The sequence below is a fragment of the Vipera berus genome (genome assembly GCF_964194415.1).
Source record: "Vipera berus genome assembly, chromosome: 3".
Lineage (NCBI taxonomy): Eukaryota > Metazoa > Chordata > Lepidosauria > Squamata > Viperidae > Vipera > Vipera berus.
In genome coordinates, this window is record NC_138204.1 from 108,445,951 (window position 1) to 108,473,124 (window position 27,174).

At 39.4% G+C, this 27,174-nt stretch overlaps 2 protein-coding genes across 2 annotated transcripts in view; one reads left to right on the forward strand and one right to left on the reverse strand.

Annotated features, from left to right (window-relative positions):
- LAMC1 (laminin subunit gamma 1) overlaps window positions 1–4,657 on the reverse strand; it is a 136,903-nt gene extending 132,246 nt beyond the window's left edge. Inside the window, exon 1 of the mRNA XM_081323230.1 lies at window positions 4,159–4,657. Within this exon, the coding sequence (XP_081179356.1) occupies window positions 4,159–4,534 (376 nt within the window). The 5' untranslated portion in view covers window positions 4,535–4,657. The remainder of the gene's footprint in view (window positions 1–4,158) is intronic.
- The window catches only part of SHCBP1L (SHC binding and spindle associated 1 like), a 52,712-nt gene continuing 30,079 nt past the window's right edge, over window positions 4,542–27,174 (forward strand). The window contains exon 1 of the mRNA XM_081323235.1: window positions 4,542–4,719. The gene's annotated coding sequence lies outside the window, so the exon portion shown is untranslated. The remainder of the gene's footprint in view (window positions 4,720–27,174) is intronic.

Consider the following 27,174-nt stretch of genomic DNA (forward strand, 5'->3'; position numbering starts at 1 on the left):
GGGGAAAAAGATCCTGTGTAGGTAGTTCTTGCTCAGTGACAATATGGCAACTTGGTTGCTAAGTGGCACAGCTAAGTGTAAAATATGTGACCCCAAACTTATTATTTTCTTGTACCTTCTCTTTTAATTCTGCTTGTCACAAGTTGGTTGCAAAGGCCACAAGCGGCAATCATATGACTGCAGGGACACTGCAACTTTCATAAATGGGAGGACTGGTTGCAAAGCTATTTTTTACACTGTGTAACCTGAAACAGTTGCTAAAGGCAGCCAGTAAGAGAAGGCTACCTGCACTGCCTTCACTGAGAGCCAGTTTCTATAGCAGTTAAAGCATGAGGCAATCAGGAAACCACAAGTTCTAGTCCTGCCTTATGCACAAATCCAGCTGAGTAACCTTTGACCAATCACTCTCTCTCACCCCTAGGAAGCAGGCAATGGCAAACCACTTGAAATCTTGCCTAGAAAACTGCAGGGACTTATCCAGTCAATCAACACTCAAAGGTACAAGAAAAAAAATCTATCTCCTTTCATTAAAGCTTATCAGGATATTTTTAACTTACGCATTCATTTTATATTGACCAATAATCTCAGAAATATGTTAAGTAGATTTCCAGAGTGCAATTCTTTTGGGGGTCTGCAAATTTTGTGAGTCAGAAATAAACAATTCTCTGTTAATATTAGGAACGTTTTAGTAATATTGACATTTTAAACAAGTTTTACAATTAACCCAATGCCGTAATTAAACCTGCCCCAAGAAATGGCAACAAAGTAGAAAATATTTTTTTAATATAGTCAGATTAATAAGTCACTGTTGCGTTCCCGTTTACCATCCAGATAATAGAAACTCAAACATCCTCCTTCAAAACATGAAATGCATGCAGGCAAAATTCAGGGCAATTGCTAAATGAACAACTGTTCTGTTTTGTTTCTTTCTGCTGATCATAATATTTGAATAAAAGTCCTCCCAAGAACACTTACTGCATCACAGGTGTGCAAACATTTGAATGTTTGCAGTCAGGAAGTGTCAAAAGCATCCTTCCGAAATGATTACTTTGTCGTTAAAAAAAAAGTTCATTTTTTTAAAAGCCTACATTGAAGACTTCAAAATCTCTCTCCACCACACACATTGTTCAAAGCAAACCCAAGAAAGGATAAATCCAGCATGGAATAACCTAAGATACTGCCTCAACAATTTATTATTTCTTTCAGACAACTCATTTCCTTTGTATTTTGCCTAGGATGGGATAAACTATGGAACTGCTTTGTTACCTATTTAAATTCCATTTGAGTACCACAAGGCTACAATTTAACCTTTGAGACCGAATACTTCTTTGAAGTATTTAGTCTATCCAGATGTACAAAGGTGACATGGAAGTGTTCCCCTCCACCGATTTCCCTAAAGCAACAAGCCTTTGTGTGGTGATTGTTCTAACTTTTCTACATTTAGGTTGCTGTCTCAAGTCAATCTTTAACCTGAAAGTCTCCCCTTACCCCAAATTTTTTTCCCAAGGAAGACAGATTTGTAAAACTGGACAAGTAACTGGACAAGTAACCCTCCAGTATTTTCAAGAAAGCAGAAAGGAATTAGGTTAAGTGACAGGAAAGTTAAGATTCCTGCCACAATGGCGAGGAATGGTGGTGGAAGAGTTAAGAAAAGGAAATTGAGTCCTTGTTCAGGAAAATGAAGAATGCATGTTCAACCAACACAGGAAATGAGAAAAGGAGAAAACTGTTACTTTATAAAAGATACAGGGGAAAAAATAAATCTGCTTTCAGGCAAAAGTACTCAGGATTGATGTGAAAGAAACTGTTACTGAGAAATAATAAATGAGAGGGCAAAAACTAAAATCCTTTGTGTGTAGTTATCCACAATGTCAAAGTTTAGCAACTCAGGTCCAACTAGCTGCATGTTTCTCTTTTAGCCAGGGAAAGATGCAAGACCAGTGAGGCTCATTAATGCCTCCCTTTCCTAAGTGTAAGGAGAGAAAGGACCATAAGTGTCAGAAAGGAACTGATAAAATGACAGAGGGTTAGAGTTCAGGAGCACTATAATGATGGACACTTGCATGAGTAGATGTCAGATGTCAGGTTATTTACTTTCAGAATCTTTTAATTAAAAAATCAATTAAATCCAATATACCCAGAGGATGCCAGGTTGGAAGAGTTCACAGAATTAAGTTGGTTAGGATTAACAGAGTGAAGCACCAATGTAATCACAGAACAGTGATCTAACAATGGGTGCTGAGTTACCAATGCTGACTGTCCATGCAATTCACTGGCTAAGGACAAATCGGTAACCAGGTTCATGTATCATACTCAGCATAGTATAGCTTTATTTTTAGCTCAGCGTATTCCACCAAACTGTGATTTAAAAAACCACAATTTGTTAAACATTCTGGTAGACAGAAGTTCCATGGGGATGGGCTCCAGCATGAGTCCAAAAGCTCAGAAGACTAAACCTTTTGTCTGGGTGACTGACCCAGATTGGAACCCACAAACCATAGTTTAGCTAAACTGTGAACCAAGCCTCTGTCTAAGCCCATTCTTTGCAGGTTATAGGGATATGGTAGGAAAGTTCGCATTCATGCATTTGACCATGAATTTAGCGGAGGAAGAGTGGGACATCAATATGAATAACAGGGAAGCATCATGGTATGCCCAATGTGCCACTGAGGCTCATTTTCAATAGTTTAAAGCAAACTTTCTCAACCTGGTATCCCCCATACTTCTGGATCTCAACTAGTTTTTCCTAGCTAGGGTAATGCACTGGAATGCACAAGGCTGGAGAAGACTTAGATGAACAAACAGCAAGATATGGAAATTATACTCTTAAATTTAAAGTAAAAAATCCTCATCTTCGCGCATTTAAAAAAACACATACAAATGGCTTTTGATAAGTAACTATTATTGTGGTACTCCTGCAAATTATATAATTGCACCCATTCTGAAAGGCATCCAGAACTTGTGCTTTTCCACAGGCTCCCTCTGCTACTGCCCAAGGCATGGAAATCTAGCAACTTAAATGTACATTAATTATAAACTATGTAATTAGTATGTAAACTACAGCCACTGACTTATACCTGGTAGTTTTCCAGATCTGGCAGTGAACACAATGGCTATTTACACTACTAATTGCCCCCACTGGACAAAACAAGTGAAAGTATATGCCTCTCTTCATGTTGGGTGTGGCTGCTATTTCAATGCATTTGGATTTCTCTAATTTGTAAAATGAAGTTTCTTTGTCTCCTACACACCTGTTTTAGTAAGCAGCAACCAAAGCCAATAACGCAGAGTTTCCTTCCATCACCCTTTTTTTGGGGGGGGGAATCCATTAAGAAATCAAGATGCTGTGCAGACACCCACTCAACTTTAATAGACACAATTTGAAAAGTATGGCAAACAATTTCTACACACAAGGCACCCAGAGCCCTTATTGTGTATGGAAAATCATTTTTACAACTGTATTGGGAAAACTGTGTGTATGGGTGGGGGGGGGACTAAGATATTTTGGCAGGCTACTGAAAAGAAATAATGTACATGGTTAGAAGAAACTGCCAATTGTGCTATTTGATTCTCTTTCCCACATTACTCTGGGCAAGGTGCAGTACAGAGATCCTGCATTTATTCATTGTCTTTTTCCCCCATTCCATGCTTAACATCCCATCACTTGGAACACAACTTCCTGGTTCTCAGATATCAAGAAGCAGCAGAAGCAGCTCTCCCAACTCACCCCAAGTTACAAATGGGACCTAACTGTACACCAGTTAAGAGAGTGGGAGCATAAAGTTATTTCATTTCCTGTTCCACTGAAAAAGAAATCAACCACATCGACGATCAAAGAGGAAACTACCTTCCAACATCTGCTTACTAGAATCCTTAATAAAAATTTCAACGGCATCCCCAGAGTTTCACAGCGGACGATCGCTGTTCAGAGGCCTAGCTCTTCGCAAGCTCCTGCCCCGGAGATGCTACACAACCCAAGCGTCGGCAGTGAACGGAGACATGAAAGAAAAAAGCACACCGATGCCTTGCCAAACTTGGTAGCCGCGATGCAGCAGCGACACTGACCCAAAGGCCCCATGGGTCAGGAGAGGGTCCCTCTTGAGGGCTCCTCCGAGACCCCCTAGTCCACTCCGGCCCCGCCCGGCTGGTGCCACTCACCGAGATGGAGGGTCAGATTAATGGTGCTGGGGTACTGGACGCCGGCCAGCATGGTCTGGCTCTGCCACCAGGTGGTGTCGGCCTGGTTGTTGTAGTCGGTGAGGAAGGCAGCGCCGTGCTGCAGGTGAGGCTGGGACGCGTCGCACAGGTGGCAGGACTTGGTGACCCCAGTGACGCCGGTCTGCACGCAGTATTCCTCGGCCGGTCTGCCGCACGTGTTAGTGGCCACCACGGTGGCATTGAAAGCCGCGTTGACGAACTCGGGCATGCAGCGCTGGGGCCGCCCGCTCTGCTCATCCGCGCACTCGTCCATGGCGCCGCCGCACGGCCCGATCAGCAGCAGCCAGAGCAGCCCAAGCTTCAAGCGGACGTCCATCCTGCCGCTTTTCCTTCCCTCTCTAAAGCCCAGAGCGAGCGCCCACCTTCAAGGGTGACTCCCCGCAAAAGCAACTCGCCTGCTCGCTCGCCCGCTCGCCCGCCCGCCCTTTGCTCCCGCTCTCTCTCCCAAGGAAAAGAGGGCCCGGCTCGCTGCAGCAGCGCTCACATCCACCAACTAGGCATGTAAGTTGTAGAACACACATACACACGCACGCAACCTCCGCTCCGCTCTCTTTGCTAAAGGGTGGGGGCACCGCGTTGCACGCTGGGATACGCAGCCCTCCAGCAGAGGCGGGGGAGAGGGAGAGAGGGCTTGACCAGGGTCGTTGTAGGCGCGGGCTTTCCCCCCACCCCTTTGGAATGCCCTGAGTGGGGGAAGGATTCCCGCGTGGGAACTTTCTGCCAAACAGAAAAAAAACTCGCAGGCGAAGAAAGGAAGAGATAGCAAGCAAATCCCCAACTTCCTACTAAGCCGCCAGGCCAAGCCAGGCCATTTATTTATTTATGTATTTATTTATTTGGAATAAATCAAAGTTGTCGGAAGCGCTGCAAAGAGCAGCGGAGGCGATGACTTTAGTCCCGGCCCCTTGGCTGCAAGGAATGGTAGCTTCTTGCCTAGTTGCGCATTTTTTACGCGGAAGGAAGTCCTGCAGAATCCCAGGGAACTTATTTCCAAGTAAGGAAAGCGCAGCAGTTTTGAAGTTGTGGTCTAACTTGGAAATATTGTACAGTACGATTCCGTTCTCCGCTCCGTTTGCAAACTCGCCAGCTCTGATTTCTCAACTGTACGGTTGGTTTTATAAACAGCTTTACTAAAAATAAATAAATGCTTGGATCTCTCAGCGTGCGAATAAAAAAGATACGTTTACACTACCGCTCTATGGGAAGATGTAACCCCGAATTTTGTTCCATTTAAAACATACCCGAATTTAAGACTTTGTGGAAGTTAAAAGCGGGAAGCCCTTTTGATTAAGTTTTACTCTCCGCACATAATAGTCACAACAAGATTTTCAGTGTTTATTCGAATATGAGTCAATTTGATTTCAATCCCATGTCCTTCAAATCTATCTATATTTAGTCTGTCTGTTAGATAGGAACAGTCTCTGATAACCCAGTACAAATGAATAAAGCATCCTAGTCACCAATCTTTTCACACATGCATTCAGATTTGAAGGTGAAACAGCCAATAGTTGAATTACACTCTTAAGTATCTTGACTAGTAATCTAAGTACAGTAATCTAATCATGCTTTCTTAAATGTTAAAGTCATCCTATAGGGAAAAAATCTTATTGAGATAAATCAGTAGTATTCTAAAAATGTTTTAAATCATTCATAATTCAATCATTTAGAAAAATACCCAAAAGTTCCCATGAAGTGATCAGATAGTACATCTTTTAAAATGCATGTCCTTACATTTCAATTTTGAGATGCATACTCTCTAGCTATTTTACATACATATTATACACTTTTTATTTATTAGATTTTTATCTTGCCTTTATTACTTTATAAGTAACTCAAATTAGTGAAGATATCTAATAGTTCTCCTATTTTCCCCACAACAACCACCTTGTGAGGTGGGTTGGGATGAGAGAGAATGACTGGCCCAAAGTCACCCAGCCCACTTCCATGCCTAAAGCAGGATTAGAACTCAGTGTCTCCCAGTTTCTAGTCTGATGTGTTCACCACCAAAGCAAACAGGCTCTGATTTAGTATAAATTTTCAAGAGATTTGAAGGTTCTGGGATCACAGTTAATTACCATAATACTAAAGTGATTATAGCAAATAATATAATATACACATAGGTTTTTGGTGTAGGTAATTGAAGCCCCCTTCTGGATAATATGGTTATGCGTTTATTGCTGTCAAGTTTGTGTCATTTTTTGTCATTGTTTGTCCTTTTTTATCCTTGTATTTCTTTAATTGTTCTATGTGTTTTTAACTCTGAATCTCCAACTCATTGGGAGTGAGGCAGCATAAGCTGCCTGAATAAATAAGGCATATGGGCAGATTCATTATTGACACTATACATTTTGGATACCACTTATACACCACTATTCCAACATTTAAAGAAGAATGTGAAGATCCTGTCCCAAGTAGCCAACTATTTCTATTTTAACAGAGAAGAAAGGGAACAAAAAAGAAAAACAATAATCTTGCTAGTCGGGTTAACATGAACGCATGTAATTATTTATTTAGGAAAAATCTTAAATTCAGTCTCACACTTCATTTACAACAAATCAAACTGTAAGTCAACTTTGACTTTCACCCTCCTTTAAAACTAAAAGGACGCCTATCAATTGTTTAAACGAAGCAAAGTGATCATGGAACTGTAGTCCCTTCTGATTCTGTAGTATGTATGATTTGATGATATGTATCCTTCCAAACATTCACCAGTCACATAAGCACTTCATTTGTTTAAATGAATATTCGGTGGGGAACATTACATATACGATTTAACCCAAAGCCATTTAAAAATGATATCAACTTAGTCCTCAACTTACAACAGTTTATGACTGTTTTTTACATTTATGACCATTGCAGCATCCCCAGGGTCATACGATCAAAATTCAGATGCTTGGCAACTGAGTCATATTTATGACTGGTCGCAGTGTCCCAGGGGTCCTCATTTTACCTCATCACATTTTGCGATCCTCTGACAAGCAAAGTCAATGGGGAAGCTAGATTCACTTAAAAACCTATACTACCAACTTAATAACTGCAGTGATTCATTTAACAACTTTGGCAAGAAAGGTCATTAAATGGAGCAAAACTCACTTAACAAATCTTTCACATAGCAACAGAAATGTTGGGCTCAATTGTCTCAAGTTGAGGACTACCTATAAAAAGTGTAGAGTGCTGTAAACCACTGTGAAGCAGTATATGATATTAATCAGCATAATATATTTAAAAGTCAGAGATAAATGAAGCCCACTTATATTACAAGCTGAATTCCTAAAAAATTATTTGAAAGTCTGCATTCTTGCCTATTTATTGGGGGGGGGCGGAACCTAATTCAAATGTTCATAAACAATATGTGAAGAATTTATTCTGCAAATCAAGGTGGCTTTAGCCTGATTTGCTAAAGATGCCTGAAAACTACACAGTTCTTAATACAGGAGTGGAAAGATTCCAAATATCCTAGGTCAAAAGAAAATACACATTTTTGCCCCCAAACTATGGCAATAATAGGGCAAGCCCTAATTATGTACTTCCAGTTCTTAAGTTGCATTTCCAAGTTAAAGAATTAGAGAGTGCCTGGCTCTTGAACAGTCTAGAGGGCATTTTGACAATAAGCAGCAATAAACAGCAGTAATTACGGTAATCCTTTAGCAAACAGAACATTTACAGAGAACTGATAAAGGTAGAATTTAATGACATGATCTCTTTTTGTGATCTAATTTAGATTGTGACTGGGGCTGGTTACTCTAAGCTCAACCAATATCCCTATGAAGAATCTTGTTTTAGATGTAAAAGAATCCATCCAATTCAGCAGTGCTTATTATTTCCCATAAGGTTAACTAATAGCTATTGAAATTTGGGTGTTTAAAATATATAGTAAACTTAATAGATGTTCTTGGTATGGAAACTAAAGTTTTGATGATTCCAGGCATTATGAATCAAGGTAATCCTAATTGCATTTCAGATTCTTATTCTCAACCATGAAGTGTGACAAGATGTTATCTTATTTTTATGTATTAACTGCATTGTTACACTGCCTCCAGCAGCTTTTCACACAAAAAATTCTTAGTTGTTTTTTAAAGCAATCAGTAATAGATATTGCTGCTGATATCAATGTATAAACATAAACAGCCAAATGACAGAACATTTCCCTTTCTCTTTTTCCTATTTAATTTATCCTTTTAGATGTGATCTGGTCTAAACAATAGCTTCATCATCTCTGCAGTAGATTGTTCCTGTCAGACAGAGCTAAGGACTAGTTCTGATTTATTGCCCCTAAGTCAGAGACAGTTATCACCATGGAATCTCCATAGCTCTTTTAAGATTCAGGAATGCAAACAAAGATTGAGTTAGCTGTTGTGTAAGATCTCTGTTTGCTTTTTAAGGAAGACAGGCTGGGCAGGGAAGGCAAACTGACTTCTGTTTAGAACTCAGGTACAAATTGATGAGGAAAGGAATTAAAGACAGTTTGTGCCTTTTGTTTTTAGTTTTTATTACACAAAGACCATCATACAAGTATTAGTGACATGGCAGATTTATTAGCTGTAATACAGCATAAAAATAAAACATTTTGAAATCTGATGCTTTAATACATATTTTTACAAGTTTACAAATTTTTAGAAATAGAGCCTGAAAACGATTTAGCTAATTGTGACTACAAGGAATTTTATTTTTCACAGGACAAATATGATTTTTTTTCTCTGTCGCAAATAGGGAAAGTGGTGTCCCATTGTTGCTGTTGCTTTAATACGCATGGATTATTATTATTATCTTTATAAATAAGGGATGCAAATCAGACTGCAGAAACTACAGATGTATCTCATTGCTGTCCACTGCATGCAAGATCTTTGCCCACACTCTCCTGAATAGACCTGTCACTGTCTCAGAAAGGAACTTCTCAGAGGCACTGTGGCTTTTAGTCAGAATGGAATATAGCAGACATCATATTTGCCATAAGGCAAGTCCAGGAGAAGTGCATTGAACAGAGCATGACTCTTTACTTTCTCTTCATTGACCTGAAAAAGCCATTTGACACTGTAAACAGAGAGGCTCTCTTGATCATCCTGAGACATTATAGATGTTCAAGGAAATTCATGAAGTTGATTTAGCTACTCCACAATGGAATGACAGGACAAGTTATTTACAATGGCGATATATCAACTGCATTTGCCCTTTCCAGAAATGTAAAAAATGATTTCCTACTCAATCTGTTTTTCACTTGCATGTTGTCACAAGCTGTCCAGTGTCTGAAGGAGGAGTGTATATCAGGCACCAACTGAATAACTTTTTGATGACTCTCTTTTTGATCTTTGCTACTTGAGTACCTGGGTGAAATGCTTTTATACAAGAAGCCTGATGACTGTGCACGCCTGGTGCACAAAGAAAGTGATCTACAATTGATGCTGAACAAATTTGCAGATGCTGCTATGTACTTCAGCTTGACTATTAGGCTGAACAAGACTAAAGTACTTTACCAGCCTGGGAAGAAAAAAAAAGTACTTTACCAGCCTGTCATGGTTCCGATAGACGAGACCAGTAAAAACAGAACTGCAAGACAAGAGGTTTCCTTAAAGAACATGTCTATTGGCTACAAAGTATCAGCACAATCAAAAGTGAAACCAAGACTCAAGTTCCCTCCCAAAGGTTACAATGTTACAAAGTTGAAATTCCCACCCCAGTAATATGTCATTAATCACATTCCCCAATAAACTACTTTGGCAGGCTCTCTAATAGAAGCTCCACCCTGCCAAAACTCAGGCAGCAATGACCTTGGTTCCCACAGGACAATTTATTGTTTTGTCTAATCTTAAAAGTACACATCCCTCCTCCCAATTCTGTGGCAACCGAAAACTAAGCGGAAATGGCTTCAAACAAATTCGTTTGCAGTGTTGACATAGCCTCTTCCAAATATCAACCCCATAGAACCAAAAATCACTTGATAACACCCAGCTGACAAATGTAAAAGCTTCAAATACTTGGTAAACATCTTCTTCTTGAGCAATGTGTTTTTGGACAAAGACATTGACTCCAGGATCAGCAAGGCCAGCTAGACACTAAGACAGCTGCATACTAGAGTGCTCAGTGAACACAACATCCATATCTCTACAAAGCTGAAAGTCTACAGAGCCACGGTTATCCATTCACATTCACTATATGGATGTGAGTCTTGGTCTCTGAACCAAAAGCACATCAAACAACAGAAGAAATTTCACATGCACACTCTGCTCCCTCCTTAGCCTTTATTGGCAAGACTGTGTCTCCAATCTGGAGGTCTTGAATGGTGTGGAGTCCACCAATCCTTGATGATCAAAGCCCAGCTAACATGGATGGGACCTATAATCAGAATGCACAGAACTGCTGTGTGCCTTGTCACTTGATCTATAGTGCACTGGAGATGACCATGCAAGCACTACAAAGTCTGTGAAAGAAACCCTATGTCACTGTGACATCCAGCCAAGAGAAGTAGAAGCTGCTGCTGACAGAACATGCTGGTGATATGAAGCCTCCAATGACTTTGAAAACAGATAGAAAACATCAGGGACATCACAGAATAACACCCACAGTTATTACAGCAATGGATTTCCAGTGCCCCCATTATGCTAGACTTTGCATTTCGAGACTGGGACTGCAAAGCCAATTCCATGTCCACAAATAAACTGCAGAACATTGTATCTTCTTCAAATAAGAAAAATAATTAATAATTAAATATCTATGACATCACCTTCTTTTAGTCTCATGGCAGAAGATGTAAGAATTAGAAGACAGGAATTAAAACATTCATGGTACAACATAGTATGACAAATTTATTATTTACAATAATGTAACTAATAATATATACATAGTGTCAGGACCCACTTCAATCCCACATCTTAAGAAAGCAGAACTCTTGGAAACAGTTTCTTCCAAAAGGAACTTTTATTAAGAGTAGTTGATAGCAGGCATAATAGACAGGATCTGAGATTTCCCATGCAGAGCGATAGATTAAAGTATCCTCATGCAAGACCCCACCCCATAGTCCGCCCAGCTGGTGTGGGACAGCCAATCCCCAGGTGTTAGGTCCATCGTGACAGTTTAGGTAGATAAAGTTCAGAGAGAGAGATAACGCAGGAAGCAAACTGTTACATTGTAGCACATAGAGGACACAGAGGCAATAAACAAAAGCAAAAGGTTACATTGTAGTGGATAGAGGAAGCAGAGGCAATAAACCCGTGGGCACATCCCACCTCCCCCTTGGGAGTATGGCAGAGCCGAGGGAAAGGTGATGTTTGGTTTGGGGTCAGAGGGGATAGATAGAAATGAAATGAAATAGGAATGGGTTCTGACACACAGTAAGAATAAAACAGTAAAACAGCCATGATGAACCATAAACACTAAAATGTCCATGGGAAACAGAATAACAAAGCCAATAACATTCAAATAGCAGATTATATTAAGAATCATTTCATGATAATTATACAACACTGTTTATTTCATAATTCATCATAACAATCATTAACAACATTGTATAATAATTATACTACAATGGTCTTCATTTCATAATTCTCAGTAAAAGAAGACGATATAATTTCAGAAGAGTTCAATCTTCAGTGCTTTCTAGAAGGCCAGTATAGTGGAGTCTAAGATATTGCACATAATACCTTATTATGATATTGTTCAGTATTGGCTGAGAGCACAGTATGAACCAAGATTTTACCATATGTGTAAAATAAGTTTGTTCAAAATATGTTAAACCAGGATTAGTGACATGTGAACCCAGCCACTATCTATGAATAGCAATAACTCTAATTATCCAGCATGCTAAGCCATTACATGGTTTCTTTGTTTTGGCTTAGTTTGAAATGTGAATCTAGCCAGTTATGGTTTATTCAATAAAGCACAGTTAAGCAAATTATTTTTACCTGTGATGCATACATACATAATTCATTATTTACATTTTGACCAGCTCAAGAGAGGTAAATGATACTAATATCAGTCACCTGTTCAGCAAGAAAAGAGTGGTACCTTGTAGAAGCCCTGGGTTTTTATGTAGCACAACAGTGCCCCCAAAAGTTTTGATAAATTGATCTTGTGCTGAGAAACCTGCATTGATAGAATTACTAAATTCTGTTTTTTTATTTCTTTATCTAATAATCCTAGAAGAAAAATTTCTGGTTTCCAATGTAAGTCTGTTTTTAAAATCTTCTGAATTACATAGATAGAATTACTGTTTGGTTTACTCACAAATTTCATCTGCAATGCAATCTTTTTCTACAACAGTGAACATAATAAAAACTAATTAATCACAATTCACTATAGGGAACATAGAAAGGTGGGTTTAATCACTAAATGCTATTCTAATTTGCTGTCTAAGCCAATGACATCAGAGATGACAATACATAGTTGGATTGGGCAAAGCAACAGTTAGGCTTCCTGGAGTGTCTAACTTTCATTTATCCTGTACATTCTATAAAGCTGAGGACAGTCCTAAAAAAAAAAGCAAGGAGAGCCTACCTGACAACACCCAATAAATAGATTTAACAGGTGATTTGCATCTAGTTGTCCTTTTGGCAATAATCCTGAATGTATACTGGAACTCCAGATCTTATTTAAGGATAAAAGGTAAAGGTAAAGGTTCCCCCGCACATGCGTGCTACTCGTTTCTGACTCTAGGGGCCGGTGCTCATCTCCGTTTCAAAGCCGAAGAGCCAGCGCTTGTCCGAGGATGTCTCCGTGGTCATGTGGCCAGCATGACTAGATGCCAAAGGATATATTTATATATATTTAAGGGTATAGTGTACTTATTTCAGCTAGTCTGAGTTCATCCTCAGCTTTCCCTGCCAATTATGGCACAAACAGGTGCAGGTAATCATTTTTATATAAGAGGCACAGAAGAAGGAAATGGGAGGAGAAAAGAGTGATGTGGGAAGGAGGTTCTCCAAAGTTCCTTATATGTTTTTCCTCCATTTCTGTGTCTTGTCATTTGGGGTGATTTGGAACATGGATCTTGTGTTTTGAAGATTAGGCATAGGAAGAAGCAGGAGGGGAATCTTGCAGTGATTTTTCCTTTCAGAAGAACAGCCATGTACAGAAATTAGCTCAACTCATTCAGATGTAGATTCTGCAACCTCTTAGATGGGTAACTTGTCAGAAAATTAAATTCATACCAGTTTTCTGATTTGAAGTACATGTAAGCCAAGCAACTGGATCACTGCAAGAAACCTAATGCATGTTTATATCTTCATCTGTAACCATAAAAAACTGGAAATGATAATTTGAAGTGATGATCCAAATTTTACCACATGCTTGTATCCATCAGGGGAAGCCAAACAGTGGCAATATTCTGTATTTATGTTTAGCAATGCTACTTTTAAGATGAATCATTGAGCAAATTATGTGATAAATTATGCTCCACAGCCAGGAAACTGAAAACTAAAATCAATATCTTGGTAAACATATTCCAGATGTGATCAGTAACAATGTTCCAGTGTTCTCCCATATCATCCAAAATGTTGTTCCATAAGGCAACACAGGACCAGAATAATGCTAAACCTCTTATTAGACTTGGGCTTTCCATCCTTCATCTGGAACTGAGTCCACGTGACAAAAGAAGGGTGTAAGTGCTTGGATAATAAATGCATGTAAGCAAGCAGAACTTATAATATTGGACATTCCCAAGGCCTCAGGCTACAGATGATGTTCAATACATTTTGGGTCATTAATATTGAGAATCTGTGCTTAATAATGGATCTTCTTAATAAAAGGAGCCATTCTTAATTTTAGCTTTCAAAAGAATCCTAGAGTGCAGGTGCACATTTCTGGATAGCTTTTCTGTTTGTAATACAGCAATCTACAATATAAAATCTAAAACAAGCAGAAGAGAAGATGTGCTGTAGCCAAAAAATTACTGTTGTTAAAATGTTCTATTAACATAAAAATGTGCTTCATTTTGGCTGTCTTACACTTTATAAAAGAGCATTCATTTATCTAGGGGATTTGGATTTTTGTGATTTATCCTGTACTATATCCCAGAATTTTAGAAAATGCCATTGTATATTGATTACTATTCAGGGCCACCATTGTAAGGGACTATTAAATGGCCTATGATTCTGATGCATTTTCAAAATACCAGTGAAAGGGGGAAATAGGTCACTATGTTAGCTGCAATTATAACATACATACTCAGTAAACCAACTGTATATTTTTCTCCCCTGATGAGCTGACACTAATCTCTCAGGGTTGAGATCCCTCTTAACTGTCTCCCACTGCAAATAGGTGTTCTCACTTCCCCCATCTCATCTATGAGGTAAGTCTCACAAAGTTAATGTCACAAATGGACCTTGTGCAATCACAACCTTTTTACTTCTGATAAAATCTGCCAAGGATTCTGTTGTTACTCAACAACCAGGGCTGTAGAATGGCTCAGAAGTGTAGTATGGAAGCAAAACTGCTCCCAATCCAAACTAAGTCATGATTCCCACCTGCCTGTACTGCTAAGTCTTATAAAATGAACAAAATAAAGTGTCTCATTATTAGACTTTGGCTAATTAAAATATAGCTTTAAAAGAATATGGACTGATGCAGTCTACAAAGAGAAGCGACATAGGAATGATTGGTATCAAGAGAAACACATTATCTCTGCTAAATTGAAAACAAGACCTATTGCTGTGAAAATAGTACTACTTGATAGCTAGGAATAGGGCTGTTATGGGATGGCAGATAAACACTGCCAAAAAATGATGCAAGAAGTCTGAGCTGCTACTTCCTTCCATAACTTTCTGGATAGTCTTGGAGTAGGGAGCAGTAGATCCAAGTCACCACCTGCAGTGATAGCCTGTTAGAGCATGCTACAATTTTAAAAGCATTTGCCATGACTATTCCCATATGATGATATGGCTTGGAGCCCTGAATAGTTATGGAAGAAGAGGAGCCATGTTTTTGTTCTTCTTCAATGAATGGCAATCATGAGGAGGAACTCAAAAGTCCAGCAGTGCCATTCAAACTACTTTCCATCTTCTTATGCACCCTGTGGGGCCACCTTAAAATTGAAAATTGCTTCCACCTGGCCAGAGTGTCTAAATGCCATCTCCCCCTTTACAGACCTGAATTTATGCCCCTATATTGCAAAAAGGAAAGCCATTTGCAAATACAGCTTCAGTTCCCTGAAGATTTAACACTTGGAAAACTCCTTGTAAGTAATCCTTGGGGAAAGCCACAAAGCGCAGGGGGAAGTACATCATTCCCCTATCTTCTAAGAAAAACTGCTGGGACCAGAAGGAACAGGTTTACTCTAGTATAATTTAAGAAAAATAGATTCCCTCAGAAGTATCCAGAGACTTTTTTTTCTCTTTCTCTCTGTAACCTTCTGAAAATCCTCTCATTTGGGAATGGAATTGATATTGATTGATTGAAAAGGTTTTCAAATAGAATCCTAAGACTAATTAGAATTCAAATCAAACATAGCAGCCAGACTTGAAATTGCACTTTTCCGCCTGAAGAGCCAAGGCAGAGAAAAACTAGAATAAATCAAGATTTTTTTCTCTTTTCCAGTTGCATGCAGATGATTTAATCTTGGAAGACTTACAGTGGGAGGAGGAAAAGGAAAAGTACAACCCTGTGCTTCTTATCCCCAGGGTTCTGTTGTTCCACTCATAGAATAACCTGAAGCTTTGTAGGACCAGGGCTTTTTTTCTCATAGAACGCTCAGAACGGAGTTCCGGCACCTTTTTTGGATGGAACCTTGTAGGGTAGGCAAGGCAAGCTGTATGACATGTGTGAGTTCCAGCACCTTTTTCTTTTACAAAAAAAGCACTGTGCAATAGATGAATTTGCCAGGAATCCATTACTGTTTGATGAATGAAGAACTGGAGGCTCTTAGGCAACTTTGCAAAAAAGTGTAACCAGATAGAGGCAGCTTCTTTTTCTGACCAAGGTATAGTAGGAGGTTCCATAACTTATCCAAACACAACTGACTTTGACACAGAAGACATGGCTTCCCACTGGATCCTCAAAGGGAAGTTTAGAGAAAAGAGAACAACAGGTAAAGACCAATGTTTTTGAGCAAGAAAGATTGTACTGATTGGGAACTTATGGAGAAACTGAGATTTGTCATGAGAAGAGTATCTCCCTGAGCCCTGGATGGGTTACTTGGAATTCCAACTTTAAACTAAAAGTTCAATTGATGTTGGCTTTGGCTCACTTTGTCATGATCACAATACTTGACTTTTGTCTCCATTTGGACTCTGTTTCTATTGCCTGTGGATTCATCAACATCTTGGATTTACATTGGACTTTGTGTCTCCCAGGGCAATGCCTGTCTGTGAAACAGAAAGCTTAGAATTAGTGGCCTACTACTAAATAGGGTTTTCTTGCAGAACCTTTCTGTGCCAAATGACTGAATAATTGCTACTGTATTCACTGTCATTTCACCTTACCTTTCCAGCTACTAGTCATTCAGTCAGATTTACTGAGCTTGCCAATTGATTCCCCACAGACTTAGTTTCTATGCTGTGCTGTTTTTCTGGAGGCTCCATGCTTGAATGTGAAGTGTGTTTCTGATGATTCTTTGCCTTTCTGAGAAAGAACATTCTCCAAAAGAATCTTCTCGTGAGTAAATAAGACCCTAGTGACATTCCAGGACTCTGTCAACTCCAGTTTCAGCATGTTTGATATCAAACTGTTGTTTACTCACTGTTAGTCTTTGTCCTTACCTCTCTTGTTGCTGGTTCTTTTCCTAGATTTGGGGAGGTGTGTGTGAATGTGAACTCCACTGTGTGCATGTGAATCTATCTGAGAACAAAGATCCCTCTGGAGCAATGATTAATGAAGCAGGCTTTAAACTATAACAGAAAAAACTTTTAAGAAAATATGTTGTAGAGAAAGGGAAAACCTAAACCTACCGATAATTAACAACATCCTACCAAGAGGAAAAACAGCATGTGTTCCAGACATATGTACCTGGGGGGAAAAGGAAGAAATGATCTAAGATTGGTGATATTATAGAGAAAGAGTAGGTAGACTAACAGGTAAATGAGACACAAAATAAATCCCTAGTTCTTACCAACACTTCACTGACTTTTATGAACAACACATCATGAACTACTGAAGAAACCACACTTATAATGAGGGGCGGGCAAAGGCAGATAGATACCTACCCTGAAGAAGACTCTAATCAATGTTTGAGCTGCTCTGATTTAATGTGAATCCCTCACAGTTGCAGATGAATCCATACTATAAGTCAGATTTGAGAGAGAGAAATTATGATCATTGAAGTAAAATACTGGGTCTAAATAAAGTAGAGGTTGGATAGAATGCAAACCAGCATACAGAAACAAGATAAAAAAAACATTTCCTCTTAAATAAACAGTAAAACCTTTTCTCATACTGATCCTTATCCAATAGGCAGGGGATTTAAATTCTGAGCCTAGTGATAAGCCCCAAACATGCCATTGTGTCTTTGAGTGTGAGATCCTGGCCACTGTAATTTATAACGGATGGGTGGCCTTCATTGGCTGGGAATCTAGATCTTACCCAGAATTAGAAGGGTTTAAGGGTGAACTGGGAGCATTTTACCTTCTAGGGGGCTCATCCACCTTTATTTTGCCAGTTTCAACTTGCAAACACTGCTGTTGGAATACTGGAAGAGCTATAAACAGGGATGCTGGGCATCCTGTTTAGCCTGTGGTTTATGGTGTGACATAATACCCAATCTGAGCCATGTTGACAGGAAAAGGCATGGATTGTGATATGTTAGAATTGAAAGTCATGAGATTATAATACATACACAAAATCCCAGAATGATAGAAAATACTGTTGTCGCATAGTTATTACTATTCAGAGCCACACTAAGGTATGTGATTGTGATGTATTTTCAAAAATAGTGATGAAATGGGAAATGAATCTCTATTTAGAGAATTCAAGTCCTACATGGTAAAGATAATGAATATCTCGAGGCAAAATTGACTAGAGTGGAAATACCAATGGTGTGATTCAAGCATCATAAAAGTGTGGAAACACTTTACCTTTCCCTTCATCCTTTTGTGACTGGATCCATTTAGTTTTTCTTGGAAATGCTGTAGAAGTAGTTTGCTATTACTTCCTTTAGGATTTTTGATAAGACAGCACGCACCCCCCCACCCCCCAAAGGTTTAGAACGTTTAGAATAGTTCAGGGATACATCCTTTGAATATTTCAAACCTAGAGGATTTTCACTGCTGTATCTGCTTTTTTCTGAGACAGCATGAACTGGTGGTCCTGTTCCAGGAGATTTCCATGTAATACTGATGCATAACAGTTTAATCCTCCCAGAAGAGCATTAATAGCAGCCCTACCACAGAGGCATTCCTCTCATTCTTCTGTAAATATCAGCATATGCCAAACAACACCATTTGCCCATTTTGAATTGAAAGATGATTGGCTCTGTTTGATAATCACACACATGGTGATTCTGCATATTCTTGACAGTTGACAAGAATAACGCATATGCTAAGTTAGACAGTTGTTAACAATTAGATTAGAATCCCACTTTTATAAAAAAAAGTTGCAGCACCAAATTTATTCTGCAAATAGGTTTTATGCTTGTTGGTTAGCTAGATAGATTTTACTGACTGGTGTGCAATTTTCACTTCATGACAAGCCTTCAATTCCTGGCTTAGTTTCAGCTGGTTCAAGCTTGCTCATCAATCATGTTATAGAGTATATCTGAAGAACAAACTGAAATAGACTCATGATGAATTTGACTGACCATGGGAAGAAAACAAAAAAACAACAACCCCAAAACAGCTTGGTAACAGCAACAGAGAGCTGTATAAAACATAAGATAAAATAGAAATAGACTAAAATAGAAATTCCATAAAATAGAAGGGAAAATAACAATCTAATAACAACCACTCCAAGATCTGGACATCTTATACCCTCTTGTGGACAAGCTGCAGATAGAAACTTAGCAACTTTATTAGTGATATACTGTAGTAGGATTTCAATCAGTCAATTCTCTTTATTGGGTCATGGAGTCCAACCACCACATATTGGTATAGATGACAAGCGCATATACTGTAGCTTAGATCACCACCACCCAAATTCTTTAACAATCAGTCTTGGCATATTCATATTTCTTTATTACTTCATTTCCTTCCTTGCTTTGTTTGTTTTCTTTTCAGATCATTGTGTCATGGTTCCGATTAATGAGACAGATCAAAGAACATTCAGGCATTGTTTTTCTAAAAAGTCTATAATAATGAGAACGAAGCATCGGCACTCATGGATGGATGTCAGAATCTGAATTCTCCTCCCCTGAACACATCGTATCATACACAATTTCCTCCCTTAATTACGTGTCATAAATCACATTCTCCAATTAGTTTAACATGCAAAGTTTCACTTCGTTTCTGCAGCGTGCCATTCCTTATCTTATTAAAAACAACCAGATTAGTATTCTCCCCCACCCCAGCTTCATTGATTCAAAGCAAAACAGTTTAAAGGAAAAGGCTGCCTCTTATATTGTCAGAGCAAAAACATCCAATGTTTGCAGCATTGACACATTGCTTATATGCTACTAAATGCATATAGGGTCCATGAATTTCACAATAAAATTTTTAACAGCATACCAGTTCTTCTTACTTAATTTTGCATAAAATGTTGCTTACCCTAAGCGGGTATAGCATGAAGGGTATGTACTGTATGTACATATGCTGCTCTACAGCCATAATTTCTCTTGAGAGCAAACTGACCTCACAAAGATGTTTCGAGTCAACTATGTCATTGCCAGTTTAGTTCTGTTATAATGAGAGGTTTCTGTTTTAATAACTATTAAACTATTGAGGGAGGTTTTCTAAACTATCGCCCATAACCACCACCATCACCACCCCTGGTTGTCCCAAATTTTAAAAAATAATTTTATCAGTTAATGTGATGTTTGCCCATTTAGCAAGCATTCTACTATTGGAATTTTTTGATAGACAAGGGTGAAAGATAGAGAAGGAGGGAGCTCTCTATCCTCCATGGTATTAAAAAATAACTGAAACTAGCTTCCAAAAATATGATTCTCCATTTCCATCTCTCCACTACTAATACTCCAGATTTAATGAGGATATGACTGCTGAGTAAGATCACTATAAGCTTGCGTTTCTGTGATATTGGAAAAATTAGTAGCATAAAGTTTATATAGTCTAGCTTTAAACCTACCTATATGATTGTACTGATATTGGTCATTTGTGTGAATAGTCTAAAAATGCTTCCAGTTTGCGAACATTTCTCTTATATAGAAAAATGCAACCTTGTTAAAGATAAGAGAGGTACTTTATTATTTTTCCATTTGATAACATTACAGAGGAAGTTTATTTTTATTTTAAACTTTGATGTAGGCACTACCCAAAAAATTAAATAACCATAGTATTAAAATAGTCAGTTTCCATTTCAGGTATAAAGATAAACTTGTTTGTTTTTCAAACACTAGCAGTGGTGCTGATATGCAAACTATTAAACATATTGTGCAAGATTGCCCATGATGTGCATTTTCTGGTTCCCTAGAAGAACTGCATGAAGCAATGCCAGAGACAATCATTAGCTGGATAGCTGAATTGGACATCCAGTTAAGAGGTCACTGCTGTACCCCCATAGACATTTTGTATATAATTATTTGGATTTACTTCTCTGTTTACTTCTCTTTTGTCATGTTCTCATTTTATGCTAAATAATAAATATTAATAACTAAGAGGCAGTCTACATTGGCAGAGCTAGGCCTTTTAGGCAAAAAAATGTTTTATATCTTCCCAAAGGCATTTTCCTGGCAGTGCTAGGATGCTAGGATGCAAAAAACAGTGGAGCAGGTGGCTGTTGAACATCTGTGACTAAAAAAGATCCAAGAGGCAGTGCACAAAGTTCTTCAAAAAGGGCAATACACCTTTGGGACTTGACACTTCACATCTCCCAAAGAAGAAAAAATAAAATACATTACTGAACATGAGGAAAGGGGTATCTACCAGTACTTCAGGAACTAACCAGGCACCTATCTTGCCGTCCTGATGATAGAGATGCATAGGACAGCTGCCTTGGGATCTTGAAAGGAAGAGGGAATGCAAGCCTAGCTCAACTTCCTTTGAACAGAAATAGCATATCTCCAAGTATCAGACATTGGTGACAGTAAGGTTCAAAAGTAACTATAAACTCGCTGTATGGACTGTATGATTCACTAGTGTGGTTCTAAGAGGCAGCCTCATGGCCTTGAATCGATCTCATGCCAACTGTTGCTCTTTCTAGGACTTCAGAGACAAAAGCAGATTCTCTCCAAATTAAGGAGAAGAGGAGGATCAAAAATTCCAATGTTTTCTGCTAGTATGCTTTCTGTTGAAAATCAGTACATCACTGTTGGAAAAAAGCAGAAAATCATGCAATTTTGATATGATTAAGCTTAGTATCTTTCTGGCCATGTACAGATGTCACTGAAAAGTGTCACATACTTAATCTATAGCCAAGAAATTAAAAGCGGAGACTTGGGGCATCTGTTTGGAGGCACAACATTTATCTAGCTGGAATGGAAAAAGGCTGACCAAACCGGTCCAGGGCAGCAACTTCTTCCCAAAGGAAAACTCTGATGCTTTGGCTCCCTTAATAGCCAGATCTCATAAGACTTGGAACTTGGTTAAAAGAGGGTTGTGTGACTTGGGGTTCAGCACCTTTAAGCTATAGAGCATTTTATTTTGACAGAAAGAATTTTTTCTGGCCTGGATTTCTATATATGAAATGATGTCTGAAGCTAAAATCCCAGGTAGATAACTTCTTTACTCTCTCTTTCTCTCTGTCCTTAAACTCAGCACCATCTAACAATACTTTAGGATGCAGAAAATGGTGTCTGCACCTAAGCAGCTTGGAGGGAGGAATGGCAGGGGGGAAAAATCAACACTATGACAACACAAGGCAAATTGGACTAGAAGTTGACCAAGAGCTGCATCAGTGAGTCTTGCCCAGTCAGCTAGCTTAGTGGAGCTAAAAAGATGAGAAATATGCAGCTTTCGTGATTTGTCTGATAGCTTCCTAGATATATTTTCCTGGCAATGGCATATATAGAAAAGATGGAGCAGATGACCTTTAACAGGATCCCCAAGGAGGCCTCTCATGTCCTTGGGAATTCTAATGACTTTATGACGTCATCCATCCAACTGACAGGCTAAACTGTCAGTTACTATCAGTTATCAGTTACCAGAGTAAAGATGTCTTCCAAGATGTAAGTTGTTTTTCAGAAGGGCTGTTTTGGACAATAGAGACCTTCCCTGTTTTTGTAGTCAATTTATTAGGATGGTATTCCAAGGAAGAAAATGTTTTTTTTGTAGGAAAGAGGAGCAGAGAGAAGATGTGCTCATGAAAACGCCCAGTTCCTTTTGTTGTTACTTTTAATTACTGATCAATTTTAATCATGTGGGATCACACATTTCCTTTAACTTGCCATAAATTATGCATGTTTTCTTAGATTGCCTCTTCTTCTGCCTCTCTGCAGTAGGATTTTCTCAGTGTTTTTTCTTGTTTGGGGGAAGGGGGGAAGGTGTGTGTGGAAGGTGGTTGTAGAAGACCTCTGTGAGCTGATATTCAAAGCTGTCCAGAAGGAACAATACATCTTCTGCAAGATACCAGTCACTATGTGCAGCAAAGGAGAAAAAAAATGTTGATATCAGGCCCCAAACAACTCATGGAGCATTGTGATTGGAAGACCTTTTGCCCTGGAATGGGGGAACTGAGAAAGGATAGATAGGGAAGAAATGGCTCTTTACAGAGATTTATACAAAAGGAACTCTCTCTTCCCAGAAATACAGCACAGGCCAAATCTTTTCTGATCCACTGTGAATCAGTTCCTACTGAAGCTCCTCTGCGTGCACTGCATTCCCGTGAGGTTTTCTGCCTTCCATTGGAGCTGCCTCTTAATTCTTTGCCTTAAATTCACATTGGCAAATTTAGACCATCATTTGCCTAAAGATCTGAGAAGCGTAACTAGTCAGAATAGTTATAAAGAAAGAAATGAATTCTGATGTTAAGGAAGTATCTTAATGTTGTGATAGAGGCACAAGGAAGGTGGCTTCACCTAAGTAGAAATAATGGTGCGAGCTGACCCAACAGACAGGGATGTAGGGACACGCACTGACAACGTGCTTCCAAAAGTCTGTGACTGCATCAATCAGTCTGGCTCAAGCAGCAAGTTTAATGGAATTTCCACATTAAGAAGCAGTATATCTCAAAAGCCATGCCTCCTGGGCAACAAAATGGGGAAAAGGCTGTTTTTGTGATTTTAGGGGGTCTAACTATCCAAAGACATCAGATGTCTGGCTTTGCTGGGATGCAAACATTTTGTACCAGGTGGTCATTGTTAATAATGCTCAATGGCAAGGACACCTGGAATCTCTTTGAAAAGCCCAGGGCTTTTGTGAACTCATCCATCTACTCCTGGGTTTAATTCTCAGTTACACACTGTCCTCAGTGAGTGAAAACTTCCCTTTTAAGATGTCAGTTGAATTTCACAAGAGCTGCTGGGCTCTGGACATTTTCATTCCTTATTGGTGTTAAAAGATTGTGATGATTATTTTTCCAATTGATCAGGAAATGACATTCCTAAAACATCAGTTTTAACCCAGAAGTACTATTTTCCCCTTTGGGCTTTTTTTCATCATAGGGATATTTTTACCAGATTGAAGTATGTTCAAATGAATCAAATTGACTCTGGAAAATATGCTTTACTCCATTTCTTTCCTTAGATTCCTTCTTCTCTATTGTAGGGGATTTTTAAACTGTGTTTCCTGTTTTGGAAGAAAACTGAGGAAGGCTGGGACCATAAAGGTTCAATTGAATCAAAGTGATTCTGGAAAAACTGCTTTAGTCCATTCCCTTCCTTAGATTCCTTCTTCTGTGTTCTGGGGAATTTTAAAACTGTTTTTCCTGTTTGGGGAGAAAACCAAGGAAGGCTGGGACCATAAACGATCAAGGAATTGATGTTCAAACTTCTCCAGAAACAACAACATGCCATCTAGAGGTCAGTACCAAGTCTCCTTGGGAAAAATAAGCAAAATTTATTATTGATATGGAACTCTAAAAAGCCGAGTGGTGTGGTGAGTAGATGCATAAGTTTGGGATGGGACATTAGAGTTCCCTCAGAGTGGACTTCTCAATGGAAGGTTAAACAGGAGCCACTTCTGCATCATTTCAGATTCAAGGCTGGACATTGAGACAGGGCAGAGGGTAAACTGTTCCTCACCCACCAAGCACCCCTTCTCTTGAAGCTCCCGAGTCCACACTGACTTCCCACAAGTTCTTCTGCTTCCATGGGACTATTCTGTGAAACTTCCAGATTGTTCAGTGGCACTTATCTACATATTGACAAATGGAGAGGAGAATATAGAGAGCACCTGTCTCTCCTTTCTTAGATTTCCCCGCAAAGGACAGCCCAAGGAAAAGGAAGCTCCTCCTCAGGAAAAAAGACCTCCAGCAAGAACAGAAGGCACCACTTGAGGCTGCCTGTGTCAGAAGAGACCTGCGGAACAGCCAAAATCTGTGGCAAAAGGTCCATAAGAGGACTATCAAGGCAACACAAACAGTAGTATGTAATGGTAAGTGATAGGGACCTTGAGGGACAATGAGTAAAGATGCTACCCTTCTCTTAGCTGTTACTTATAGGAGATGAAGCAGCCCCTATTTAGAATGTTAAACACTGTGATTGCATGTGTGGTTACTTTGGGGAACTGAGGAAGAGGTGCTGGCTAGGAAACAATCAGAAAAGAGAGTCAGGAGCCCCTAGTCGCTTAACGGTCAAAGGAAGAAAGTTAGAAAGGACACTAATTGATCAAGTGTCTAAAGATGGATGCAGGCCTGGGAAAGGTGATCATCTAGCCCCTCCTTGAAGTGATGCACTAGGGATTGCTCAGGCCACCTTTTTATCCGACCTGCCACCTCGGGGCTATCATTGTAATCCCGCCACCTGGAGTCATCACGGTGGCAGTGCCTGTCGAAGGATTGCGATAACCGACGCCAACCAGGGTTTCTCCAGTGGCTGAAGCTTTTGTGTTGTGATCGGCACTCTGGAGTCTTGGAGGAGCAGCGCGGACTTGGTCTGCCATGTTTAGAGTGGCAGCCGGGACTCTCCCTCCTCACAGGGTTGGAGGTTAATGCTGGTGGCTTTGAAGACAGGGAAGCCACCTGTGCTCCATTGGTGGGGGTGGGGCTTCTCTTAGGCACAGATTGGCGACAGCCTCGCTGGTCATCATGTTCACTGGCATGCAAAAAGTGAGAAAGTTGCTCCCCGCTCACCTCCAGGCCCTCGAACCTCTCCATCAACTTCACCACTGATTGGCTATGGACTGTGGACAGGTACTTCCATTCTCCAGAATCCTCAGTGGTCGCCAATCTTTTGGCTCCCCGATGGTCCGGGGAGCATGATCCTCGAGAGGCTCCTGCTTGCAAGTCAGCCTCGGACGCTTTCGAAGAACCTGCCTTTGGCAGGTTGCCTCGAGGTGCTTGGAGTCTCCACTGGGCAGGGTCCACCCCGATGACCAGATCAGGTGTCGTGCCTTTGGTGTTGCCCCCAGCTGTAAGGCATCAAAAGTTTCTTTCTCTGCCTGTGCGCTGGCTTGCGTTCCCTCCGCTGAGGTAGCAGCCATGACTGAGGTGCTGGTTACAGGTGTTTTTTCCTCTTCCATGCTGAGATCTTCCCTGAGTCTTTGTCAGCCTATCCCTTGACTTAGGGAAGGTGACTGGAGCTCAGAACCCCAAGGTGGTCAATTTTTGGCTTAATGTCATGGTTCCGATAGATGAAACCCATCAAAAGAATTTCAAGGCAAGAATTCTTCCTTAAAGAACATTTTATTCAGCAAACAAAGTATCGGCACTACATAGTTGAACCCAAAACTAATTTCCCTTCCTCTGGGTACAAAGTAACAAATTGTAATTCCCACCAACAAGCAGTCATAAATCATGTTCTCCAATGAGCCTGAAACGCGGGCTTTCTCCCCAGCTCCTCAGCCCACCAAAATGTTATCAATTCGTCCTTGTGTTCTCACAAAGCAGCGTTTATTATTATGGCTAGCTGAGCTCAAGCATTCATCTCAACTCTCCATTCTGCATCTGATTTCTAAATAGGAGAAAAAGCATGTTAAAAGCAAAAAGAGAAAATGGCTGCGATTTTCATCAGTTGTCAGAGCGGGAACATCCAATGTTTACAGCGTTGACATCTTTATGCATATATGTTTTTATTTTTGTATTGCGTTCTTAATCTGTTTCTTTTATGATTGTTTGCCACCAGAGTCACTTACTTGAGATATATAAATTGAATAAATAAATACACTTTGGAATCTATTCCTTCATTTGTTTTCCTAAAGAACTTGGGCTGCTTTTCTATTTTTCGTTTTTTAAAAAAAATCTGTGTTTGTTTTACTATCAGAAAAACAAAACAATTATCCATAAAAAGTAGTGTCAAAGCAAATTCTGAAATTATTTTCAAATGGAGCAAGAGTAGAAATCTTGCATAAAGATGTGTAATAGAAGTATTGATGACACAGGGAGCCCCAATATCAGTGCCAATAGGTAGGCTCTCTGGTGTGATACTGCACTGCTATCTAGGCTGATTTCTCTAATACTGTAGCATGATCTTAAGCACATTTGGCAAAATACATAATCATTTAATGAGCTTATTTTTCTGTGAATTATTCAGAATATTTTCCTAGAATTTCCCTTTGGTCTGTGGAAAGAATGCATGAAAGAAAAAGAAAAAATATAAAGTTGTGTGATGTCGAAGACAATTTGCTTGTCTTTCCTCATCATCATCAGGTGATTTTGCAAGTCATAACCTAGATTTTGTGAACTGACATACCATAGAATGCCAACAACTAGATAAAATCGAATATTACCCTGCCAGGATTCAGGCTCTGCATAGAGCATTTCCTAAAAACTTTTTATCGTTAATGACTAGTTCCTCCCATATTCATTTATTTTACAATATTATAAAATTATATA